This window comes from Argopecten irradians, chromosome 5 (assembly GCF_041381155.1).
Source record: "Argopecten irradians isolate NY chromosome 5, Ai_NY, whole genome shotgun sequence".
In the NCBI taxonomy this organism is placed as follows: Eukaryota; Metazoa; Mollusca; class Bivalvia; order Pectinida; family Pectinidae; genus Argopecten; species Argopecten irradians.
Window position 1 is genome coordinate 8,545,594 of NC_091138.1, and position 13,103 is coordinate 8,558,696.

The following is a 13,103-nucleotide window of genomic DNA, read 5'->3' on the forward strand; positions in this document are numbered from 1 at the left end:
CATCACACCGGTATATAACTATGTACCACCACACCGGTATATAACTGTACCACCACACCGGTATATAACTGTACCACCACACCGGTATATAACTGTACCACCACACCGGTATATAACTGTACCATCACACCGGTATATAACTGTACCATCACACCGGTATATAACTGTACCATCACACCGGTATGTAACTGTAACCATCACACCGGTATATAACTGTACCATCACACCGGTATATAACTGTACCACCACACCGGTATATAACTGTACCACACACGGTATGTAACTGTACCATTACACGGTATGTAACTGTACCACACACCGGTATATAACTGTACCACCACACCGGTATGTAACTGTACCCACACCGTATATATAACTGTACACTGGTATATAACTGTACCATCACACCGGTATGTAACTGTACCACCACACCGGTTATATAACTGTACCACCACACCGGTATATAACTGTACCACCACACCCGGTATATAACTGTACCACGCCACACCGGTATGTAACTGTACCACTCACACCGGTATGTAACTGTACCACCACACCGCTATATAACTGTACCATCACACCGGTATATAACTGTACCACACACCGGTATATAACTGTACCATCACACCGGTATGTAACTGTACCACACACCGGTATGTAACTGTACCATCACACCGGTATGTAACTGTACCATCACACCGGTATGTAACTGTACCACCACACCGGTATGTAACTGTACCACAACACCGGTATGTAACTGTATCATCACACCGGTATGTAACTGTACCACCACACCGGTATGTAACTGTACCACAACACCGGTATATAACTGTACCATTACACTGGTATGTAACTGTACCATCACACCGGTATATAACTGTACCATTACACTGGTATATAACTGTACACTGTATATAACCACCACACACTGGTATATAACTGTACCATCACACCGGTATGTAACTGTACCACCACACCGGTATGTAACTGTACACCGGTATGTAACTGTACCACACACACCGGTATATAACTGTACCATTACTGGTATGTAACTGTACCATCACACCGGTATATAACTGTACCATTACACTGGTATATAACTGTACCATTACACTGGTATATAACTGTACCATTACACTGGTATGTAACTGTACCATCACACCGGTATGTAACTGTACCACAACACCGGTATATAACTGTACCATTACACTGGTATATAACTGTACCATTACACTGGTATATAACTGTACCATCACACTGGTATGTAACTCTACCACCACACCGGTATGTAACTGTATCATCACATCGGTATATAACTGTACCATCACACCGGTATATAACTGTACCATCACACCGGTATGTAACTCTACCACCACACCGGTATGTAACTGTACCACCACACCGGTATATAACTGTACCACACACACCGGTATATAACTGTACCACCACACCGGTATATAACTGTACCACACACCGGTATATAACTGTACCATCACACCGGTATGTAACTGTACCACCACACCGGTATGTAACTGTACCACCACACCGGTATATAACTGTACCATCACACCGGTATGTAACTGTACCATCACACCGGTATGTAACTGTACCACCCACACCGGTATGTAACTGTATCATCACATCGGTATATAACTGTACCATCACACCGGTATATAACTGTACCATCACACTGGTATATAACTGTACCATCACACCGGTATGTAACTGTACCACCACACCGGTATATAACTGTACCACCACACCGGTATATAACTGTACCATCACACCGGTATATAACTGTACCATCACACCGGTATATAACTGTACCATCACACCGGTATATAACTGTACCATCACACCGGTATGTAACTGTACCACCACACCGGTATGTAACTGTACCACCACACCGGTATATAACTGTACCATCACACCGGTATATAACTGTACCAACCACACCGGTATAATAACTGTACCACCACACCGGTATAGATAACTGTACCACATACACCGGTATATAACTGTACCATAACACCGGTATATAACTGTACCATTACACCGGTATATAAATGTACCATCACACCGGTATGTAACTGTACCATCACACCGGTATGTAACTGTACCACACACCGGTATATAACTGTACCATCACACCGGTATATAACTGTACCACATCACACCGGTATGTAACTGTACCACCACACCGGTATGTAACTGTACCACACACCGGTATGTAACTGTACCATCACACACCGGTATGTAACTGTACCATTTCACCGGTATATAACTGTACCATCACCGGTATGTAACTGTACCATCACACCGGTATGTAACTCTACCACCTGACCGGTATGTAACTGTACCATCACACCGGTATATAACTGTACCATTACACCGGTATATAACTGTACCATCACACCGGTATATAACTGTACCATCACACCGGTATATAACTGTACCATCACACCGGTATATAACTGTACCACCACACCGGTATATAACTGTACCATCACACCGGTATATAACTGTACCACCACACCGGTATATAACTGTACCACCACACCGGTATATAACTGTACCACCACACCGGTATATAACTGTACCACCACACCGGTATATAACTGTACCACCACACCGGTATATAACTGTACCACCACACCGGAATATAACTGTACCACCACACCGGTATATAACTGTACCATTACACCGGCATATAACTGTACCATCACACCGGTATATAACTGTACCACCACACCGGCATATAACTGTACCATCACACCGGTATATATCTGTACCATCACACCGGTATATAACTGTACCATCACACCGGCATATAACTGTACCATCACACCGGTATATAACTGTACCACCACACCGGCATATAACTATACCACAACACCGGTATGTAACAGTACCACCACACCGGTATGTAACAGTACCACCACAACGGTAATATGACGTATTTCAGATGTCTTGTATCTGTCCCTCATTAACCTCAGACACAGTCGCGATAATTCGCGTGTGTACACCACTGTGGAATACATTGGGTTTTATCACTAGGTATCGTTCTGCAATACAATAGCAATAGGTTCAACAATCATTCTCAACGAAGTATCCAACGATAATATTGTTACATACCATCACTATAGCTGATGAAAATATGCTCAAGAACCGGCGCAATCAAAGTTCCTTAGAAAACTGAAATCAAAGTTGGGGAATGCGGATGAAGCAGGATATTTTAACGCTATCGTCTCACATTCATTTTGCCAATTACAATCGAAATTCGGGTTCACAAGGCTAAAGATTTACGTAGGCATGTTCAGAATACACTTATTTCATTATATTCCATAGGGTTGTTGATTCAAGAGCTATATATTACACATGTACCCTATTTCGATAACAGTGTTTTTGATATGATATTTCATGGTCAAGATGAATGTCTCGGGGGTACGTTTGAGGATTAATACCCCGAAACATTTATCTTGACCAAGGGCATCTTATAAAACATTCATTCATAGAGGGTCAAGGGCGCCAAATGTCTTTTGGAACGTAATACAGACGTATAAACAATACCGTGTTTGAGTTTATGATAAGTATGTAAGCAGATTTCTGCAACAAAAAATGTAGATGAAACTACTGATATTAAAGGTACTGTGTAAGAAATAGCTCTAGAATCAGCACCCATCTGATATTTAATTAAATAAGTCAGTGTATTCTGAACATGCCTACAAAAGTCTCAAATCTTGTGAATCTTAACTGCAATATGAAAATGAATCTAACATGGCGCACTTCTAAACCATTTTCTTAGAACAACGTGTCTTAAAACATCTTAAACGTGTACAAAAGCCTGTTCCGATAAAAAATACAAACTCATGTTTTGAGAGAGAAAAAAACCACGTGATAAATCTATTGTTATGAAAAAATAAAAATGGTATTTGAAAAACACTTGTTTATAAAATAATTATGAAAAATACCAAGTATCATTATTAAAGCAGTGAAGTTTAGACTGTCATTCTGGAAACACCATTTATTAAAAGCATTATCAAATAGTCCATTTTTGTAAACAAATAATATTTTGTTTACTCAATAACTCAATTTAATATTTTCGAAATAATATAAATAACAGTTTCATTCTTGGAACGAAGTAGATGATAATAATTTTCTACAAAAAAAATGCATTTCTCTTTCCCCGGTTTTCATTGTTAGAAACTGACCTAATGCAAAGTGTTTTAAAACATTTAAATAACTAAAAAATAAAAACAAAATGTAAAATTTTACTCTCAAACAAAGAAGGCTCTGTCATACAAGATGTGTGATGCATTTAACTTTCGATATTTCTAGAAATAAACTGTGATTAACACCCCTAACACTTTAGCAATAAGTATAGTTCAAGAAGAGCATACCGCATTCTCCCAAAATACGCATTTCACACACGCGACACACTGTACACACTGGATGCCGTCCTTAAATGATCATGGTTGTTATGCTTTGTAATATAATGTTAATGTTATCAATCAACCAACCATTCATAGAAGAAAAAAAGAACTCACACGTTAACTCTACAATCAGACATACATATTAACTCCAGAGGATAAAAATCTGTAGATAAACACCTCAAACCCGAAGTAATGCAATATTTCTAATAAAAAGCAGATATTAAATATCATTTTGTGAAATATAATTTTCAAAACATTCAAAACATTAGACATTAGACATATTAACAGCCATGATCATTTTAGGACGGCCTACTATATGTATGTAATGTGTTGTGTGTGTGTGTTTGGGCGGCAGTCTGTGGTTGTTTGTGTTGTGTCTCTTTGTAATGGTGGAACTCTTCCCTTTTTATAGTGCTATATCACTGAGGTATACCCTCAAAGATACCGAACAACACACAACACCCAGCCACATTACTAACGGGCGATCCGGTCGTTACTGTCTCTCATGATGGTCACTACATTCTACCATAAATACCAGTACTGCCTACAATGTCTGCGAATGGCTTTAAAACTTGTTAATGATCTTGATTCCCACACAGATCCCCAACTATAAAAATGCTACATGTAAACACTTCATTGTCGATTTAATGCCAATGACTGCTCCTGTAGTTCATTTTTACACTAAACTAATCATTTATTTTTTTATTAGTTATTATACATTCATTCATATAAATCATTTTCATAACATTGTGGTATTTTTTTATTGGTAGCCATGACAATATACCAGTTTGAGTTCAGCTTACTTATTTTGTTTTCAAATCAAATTCATTATAGAATACAACCAGGAATAGTTTTGTTAAATATACTTTAAACAGTAACCATTTGGTTCAAATACATTACTATTACTGTGTATTATGTGTATAGAGTCACTATTCATATTGTAGAATCTATTAGTTAAAACTGAAATCATGTTAATGTACCTATGAAGAGATCCATATAGCTCCTCTGTTGGATGTTCAATGTAACTCTGAGCTTACAAACTTAAAAACACGAAACAGTAACGCTACATTTGTAACATATTCTTCCACTTTAACTGAAAAGGCACAGACTTCGACCTTTCACTTTATTGCACGTAATGCCCATTTAACTAGCTATTGGAATATAAGTATACGGACTGTTTACCTGCTAATGACCTCTGCACTATATATTGCCTGGTCATTGGATTTACCAGGCTATGGATACATTATGTTAGACTTTTAAATAACTTTGTGTACATTTTTATACGTTGCATATTATGTTATATCAACGTTGGAAAAAGGAGGAAGATGGTTTAAGCAGTTTACATTACTGAAGACGATTTTTAATATAATACGAGGTATAATTTTTATTCTATTTTTGTTTTCCATTGTGACAGGTATGTGTTATAAGTCATCTTCAATGTTAGTTTTGTATCAGTATACAATATACCCAAAGTGGGGTCTATAATAGGATATATAGGACATGAGCTCACATAAACTTTGAAACGCGGTTGTATTAGGTTTTGGTCAATTGATAACTCGAACCAAATTCTCATTCTTATACAATAGCTTATAAATATATTGTGTCGTTTCCATAATATAACATATAATATTGTACAGCAGGTTCGCTTGTACTGTACTGAATCAGGATCTGGGAGATGTATGTGAGGAAAGGAAGCGATGAACATTGGCAAGGTGTCTTAACTTACAATGTTATGCTTTTAGCATTCAAATTGGGTCAAATGAAATACATGTACTACTTGTAACATTTCCAACCAAATAATTTCAGCGTTCCATTTATTCTCCTCCAGATATCGGTACTATCGCTGGTACAATTATTCCGTCAAGTACTCGATGTTGTCGGGGCTATTTATAACGTGTTCTCGTGCTCTGTCAGTCCCTACTACAATGGTTTGTACTTATATTGGATGTCGTTGTATGTTACAGAATCCAGACACGGTGATACTGACAGATGAACAAGTAGCAGGTACGTACAGGGCCAGGCACCACCATCAATGACCTCGCAGACGCTTCATGGTTTAGCTAGGTAGACACTTCTCAAGCATCAACTGTTATACATACTCATGAAGATATAATATAAATGTACTCCAAAGAATTCTATGAACAGTACTTAAGGAAAAATGCAAAAATGTATAGATAAAGTAAAACTGGATAAAACACCTGAATAGAAATGTACAGATAAACTGGAACTGGATAAAACACCTGAATAGAAATGTACAGATAAACTGGAACTGGATAAAACACCTAAATAGAAATGTACAGATAAACTGGAACTGGATAAAACACCTAAATAGAAATGTACAGATAAACTGGAACTGGATAAAACACCTGAATAGAAATGTACAGATAAACTCAAACTGGATAAAACACCTGAAAAGAAATGTACAGATAAACTAAAACTGGATATAACCCCTGGATAGAACAAATAGAATACTACAATAATTCCTTAGACTTAGACATTAGAATGGAACAATTCCTTAAGGATCTAGACGTAAGAAAATTATATGATTCCTTACAGTTAGACATCAGAAAGGTTGCATATCCTCTTTTATTGGGTAAGTTGGAGGTTTTAGTCAGGATATATTAATGTTTCAAAGATTTAGCGAAAATTTTGATGAAGGAATGCGTCTATTCCTTGTCACGAAACTACATTGTATGCATGTCCACCAACATTGATCGAGTTAGAAGGGGCGACTCTGATGCCATTAATAATTGAATGATAAAGGAACGTTTTTGGAGTTATACATTGTACATGTGGAAACACATTGCAAAATATATTTAAAGATTATTTTGGTAGCATATGATGAGTTTATAAAGCAAATAGAAAGTATTTGAATTACTGTCGCGAGTATTGGATGGACGGAAATATAAGGACACTGAATATAGAGTAACAAGAGCCAATATCGAGCTCTGAAGGATTGCTTCAAACCATTTCTATTTTTGGGGTTTGAGTTTTAATATCTTGAACAACCGAATGCTCGCTTCATCAGTTACATTTCCCGCGGGAAATTACATTTTTTTTTTGTTCTCGATGACATCATAGGAACGCTGTGTTTACGATTACATCTGTGGTAATCACTTCCGCGTCCTCGGGGCTGCTAATGTGAATGTCCCATTGTCTTAAAACGCGTGCTCTAATCCAATGAGGTGTAGACACATGTAAGAAACAAGACCAATTCTATATAGCACCATGACACGTGTTAGTAGTGACAGTTAAACCAAACATAGCACGGTCTATATTTACACTAAAACATGGAGTCAAATGGTATTTTACAAAAATCACAAGGGATGCTGTTTAACTCAATGTGACATGTAATGCTCGCAAAACAGTTCAGCAATGTATCTTTTACCATACACATGGAACATACAAACATCATTCTAGTTAAAAAGACTTCTAAGGCGTTGCCCAGAAAATAGACGATTTCCTGAAGCCTTGATTAAATGCTAAGTTTCAGTGGAATATAAATATAAAAAGAAAACACACAACTCAAAGTCTTAATAAGAAAAGGGAAACCATCAAAGAAATACAGAGTAGAGACAAATCCTTTAAAGATTAAGAACCAAGTGTTCCAAAGTATTAAAGTGAATAGTCGGGCAAAGAATACCAGTCTTAATACGTTCGAGGCTGCGTGGAAATGTAACCACGGCCATAGTCAGCCGGGAGGACGTTTTAGGATTCCTATACTTTAAATTAATTTCTTCGTACGCAGATAGATTCTGACGAGAGATTTTATTTTTCTATTTCATAAGAAATTATACTGGATACATTCACACCATTTTTACCGACTTAAGCCATCCTTGCCCGACTGTTCACTTTAAACTCTCTTTCCTTCATCAGACATACCCGCCATGCACATTTAGTATACAATCAGGTCATTTCACAATTATAATGTGCGTTACAATGGACAACTGAATTACTGAGAAACACAAAGCGTGTCAAGAAGTGTGACGGTTAAAGATTCAATGTCATGCCTGATGTTGTATGTTGTCAGTAACTATCAATCAGTTTTATTTTAGTATGTTAATCATAATCCATATAAAAAGACTTTTATAAACTAGCCTTTCTCGTTGGCATCAAATTGTAATCCTTTTGATATCATTTAATAATTTATGTAAACATCTGCATCTATAAATGTATGCTGTATTGGTAAAATAATTTTGAACATCAACCTAAATAAAATATGATCCAGTGAGTGACACAAATTGCGCTTACCATGCAGAAACATCTGATTTTATTCTTGTGGCATAGAAGCGCGGTATGATAAGTAAGTAAAGTTTTGCTGGTGTTGGCTTATATTATGAACTATAAATGTTGCCAGGTACAAGTCAGTTATTGACAGGGTGGACTCAACTAATGGACTGCCGTGTCTTATATATACTAATACACACTATAAATACTAACACAACCCCACATATCAGGGGAAGTCCATCAATGTACTGGGTCATATGTTGGTGGATTTCGGTACTGAAATCCTGAGTCCAGATTCGTTACTAAATAAATCAATGAAGTACCTAGCTATTTGATTAATGTCTCACAAGTCGGGCAAGAAACGTTACACATAAAATTAACGAAGTTGTTTGTTAGAAAGTATGCATCTTGTTCATTACACTGCAAAATTGGTCCCGGTACATGTTCTAGAGGCGATACACACAGAATAGGTTAGGACACACACAAGGAGCTCCTGTTCCCTCTTATTTGGCGGATAGGGTACTGTAGCTGTAAGAGTTGATAGAGAATTAATTAATTGTTTGGTGATTCGTTAATTAGCGACAAAGAACAGTTGTGTTTGCTGCACACTGGTGGTGGGTGGGTATACTAGGGGTGTTTGTCGTTCAAGGCCTGGTGTAACAAGAGGTGTACCTTTCAAATTACGAGTCAAATGTGAAGCACGTGCGATACACCTCCGAGTAGTGTGGCCATGTGTTATCGCAGTTCTAAGTAATCATCAAGAATGTAGAACAGTACACACAGGAATAATCAGATAATACACACAGACAGGGTGATATTCTCTCGCATATTACACCGAAATGACAACATCCTTATAATTCATATCACATCACACCAATATAGATAAGCTACAGTTTACATAGAGCATGCAAATAAAGAATAAGTCCCTATGGAAAAAAGACAATTTTCCACAAAGTTATCTCCTAAATAAAGGGGTTTAAGTTAGTTTGATCGACACAATATTAGCATTTCATTAACAGCTTTGATATGCAATATGTTGCACTAGTATCTATAGATGTTATGTAAAACTTTCAATCTAGTTGATTATCTGTCAAAACTTGACATGACCCTTGTTCTACTTCAACGGAAACGTTATTTGGAAAATAGATTGACTGTCGTGTGTCCTGTTCAAGAGTTGGTGACCATGTTATGACTTGGAGTGAGATGCCTGTCTTTAATTTGGAAAATGACAGCTAGAGCAATTTTGGTAAATTTCAGTACTTATCAAATAAAACATACATAATTTTATCATTAAAGCGACTACAGAATTTTAGAACTTATAGAAAAAAGATTATTATACATGTATAGACTTTTTCACTTACTGCCTCTCTGTAGAGTAAGAGTGGTGTGGTCTGTAAGAGTTAGCAATACATGTATTAAATATTGTGATAAAATCTAGTTCTTACTGAAAGGTTTCTCTGTTATCCAAACAAATCTTGTTTATAATTTATACTGAAGGAGTTGTAAACTGAGTGTTATTCAATGCTTACAATGCTAATTTGATGGGAGTTGAATAACACCAATCTGGCAATATGTTGTGTTACAAGTCTTTCGATATGTGTCATATAAGTCAAACAAGAGGTGTATTACAAGGGCAGTGTATATCAACAATCGATACCCGAGATTAAATTGTGACTATAGCCTTGTTGTATAATTAAATCCTGTTGATAGGAAACGTGTCCGTGATTGATGCTGTGCTTCCTCATCAAGGGTGCTCGCTACTACTCACCCTCCAGCCATTCGCGTTCATTAATTGATTAGAGAACACCTTTCTTTACACTGACATTATTAAATATACGCCAACCATCTATCTGTGTACTGTCCAGTGTATAAATGATTTTCGTAGAGTATTCCGTCTTTATACACGAGTGTCATCTGCTTTTGGGGGTAGATATTATACTGCATACCGTATAACAGATTCATTATTATGAAATGGTCATTGTCATTAATGTTATGGTTCCTTTAAGATGTCTGTAACATGTTTATAACAAACGATGCTTACAACGAAGTGATATCGTTGGTCCCCAAGAGGTTCGTTACAATCGTGTTTTACTATAGTTTCTTTTATTTACGAGGGATTTCGCTACATACGCCGTTGAGTTAATTTCCTGTTTGTTAAATTGTTAATTTTAACACCCGATAATGAAATAGATAGAAATATTACAGGTAGAAATTGACAATGCGCAAATAATTCTTCTCACGAAAATATATCAAAGAGAAAATCACGAAAGTTTCTTCCCACAAAGTTAAAAAATTATTGATTATATTGTTCCAAGTTTGTGTGCGGGAACTACTTCTGACATTATGACATGATGCTAACAATCACCTGATGTCACCATCGATACGTACCCAACAGAACAGATTACGCTGTATAATATTAATATACAATATTTGTGCTGTAAATTATCCGTCTGTAACTTTTCAAAAGTTACATGATTTATGCCGTGAATTAATCGTCTGTAACTTTTCAGAGTTTTCCATTCCAGAGTTTAAGGAAGCGTTTACGCTGTTTGATAAGGATGGGGATGGGACGATCACCACCAGTGAGTTGGGAACAGTGATGCGCTCTCTAGGACAGAACCCCACCGAGTCCGAACTTCAAGACATGATAAACGAGGTGGACGCCGACGGTAAGTCTGTCCTTATACATATCATACGTCAGTGGCGGACGGTAAGTGTCCGTATACCCATGTGTCAGTGTCTGTCCTCTGTCCGTCATGACGTACGTCCGAGACTTCCATATTCTATAAGCTCACTACATAAACCGCGATAACATTGTAGTTACTAAGTAGATTAGTGTTTAATTATGTAGACATCGTATTAATTAACATCCAGTATGTAACACTTGATTACTACAGACTGAGCTGCTGGTGAGCGCACGTACCGGTATGATTATAAGTAACTTAATCAAGGCGTTGCTGTACGGAATCTATTTTGGAATTGCGTTTATTGATGTCTGAATAAAGATTAATTAAGTAATGGTATATTTAACAGATTATGATCTAGCTATCTGGATCTGAACTGCTTGATCGTAGGAAGGTGATTTAAGCAACAATATTGTATAATGGTGGAATGCACCTGATAAAACCACCAACGCCACTATTCATAATACCCGAACAAGTTGGCGAGGACATATCATATCAAACTGTAGTATCATACTCCAGTAGGTCTGTTCAAAGGCAGACTAGAAAGGGACATGAGGACGTGGTCTGGAATATCAAACACTTTCTGATCTGGCTATCGAAGGCATCCGCTACACACATCTGGGTCAAATATAAAACATTTCGCCATTTAAAAAGAGAATTTGGCGATGGAAATATAACTACTGGAGACATTAACTCGCTTTCAATTACTTATGATGTTAATTTCTATGTCGTGAACAAAAATCTAAATTCTAAAGTAAAAGTACTATGATTATGGATAACGAATCTAATAGAGTATTTGACTGCAGTAGCTGAAGACAGCTGAATACTACGGCTGACGACATATTAAGATATTAACACATGAGTTCGTGATACACTGTGTCAATTCAATTGTATATTTTCCCATACATTTCCATCAAAACATTTTAACTAAATAATTGATGGTAAAACGTCATATCTCTTCCTCAACATGTACCTTAGCGGTTATGTGGTCGTGAAATCGATTGCCTAAAATTTCACAGTGTGTTAAAACATTTCAATGAGACAGTGCTGTGCGATATAGCCTTTACAAAAAAGTACTGTCTGGCAGAAAAACGGCATATATACATAGTATGGAAAATAATGAAGTTTCGAAAATAAAAAAATAAAAAAAATAAAATAAAAATTAAAAAAAAACAACAACCCAGATCAATCCTTAAACTGTCGTACTGTAAAATATTGTGATACTGTCAAATGACTGGAATATACTTAAATAACAAATACAATATGATTCCTTGCCTGATGTATACAGAGTTGTTTGTTGTTTAATCTTATTATTAGTATTAATTACATTATGTTGTAGTTCGATTATCAAACTAAACAATATTGAAAATATTTGTTTACTTAATTTCACGCTGTTTGGTCATTTTGGGAAAAATGCAGTGAATTGTTATTGTCTACATATATCTTGAGGAGAAATAATGAACCCACGTGCGTATCATATCAGCCATATACAAGACACTTTTAGCAATGTATACTGTAAGATGCTCGCATTGCGCTCCTTTGACGCCGACCGGAAGCGCTGTCAGTAAGTGGCGTCCTGTGATCACGAGGGATTGCCAGAACGGGAAGATATTCTACTAGAATGACCGGAAGCTATTTCAGACAGAAATCTCTCTTAACATATTCGATATTGGCCTGGAAACATATTACAGCAGATGCTATTTCAGCCGCCGTCGACAACTTCCGGTATTATGAAGTGTCGTGTCTTGTAAAGGTTCGC

The 13,103-nt window shown here is 36.8% G+C and overlaps 1 protein-coding gene across 9 annotated transcripts in view; it reads left to right on the forward strand.

The window, feature by feature from the left end:
• The window catches only part of LOC138322788 (calmodulin-like), a 33,719-nt gene that overhangs the window by 6,475 nt on the left and 14,141 nt on the right, over nt 1-13,103 (forward strand). For 5 of the 9 annotated variants that reach the window (XM_069266886.1, XM_069266887.1, XM_069266889.1 and 2 more), the window contains exons 2-3: nt 6,398-6,437; nt 11,171-11,329. In XM_069266886.1, coding sequence (XP_069122987.1) covers nt 6,398-6,437; nt 11,171-11,329 — 199 coding nt within the window. Of the gene's footprint in view, nt 1-6,397; nt 6,498-11,170; nt 11,330-13,103 lie in introns of all 9 variants that reach the window. The other 4 variants (XM_069266888.1, XM_069266891.1, XM_069266893.1 and 1 more) reach the window with 2 other exon arrangements.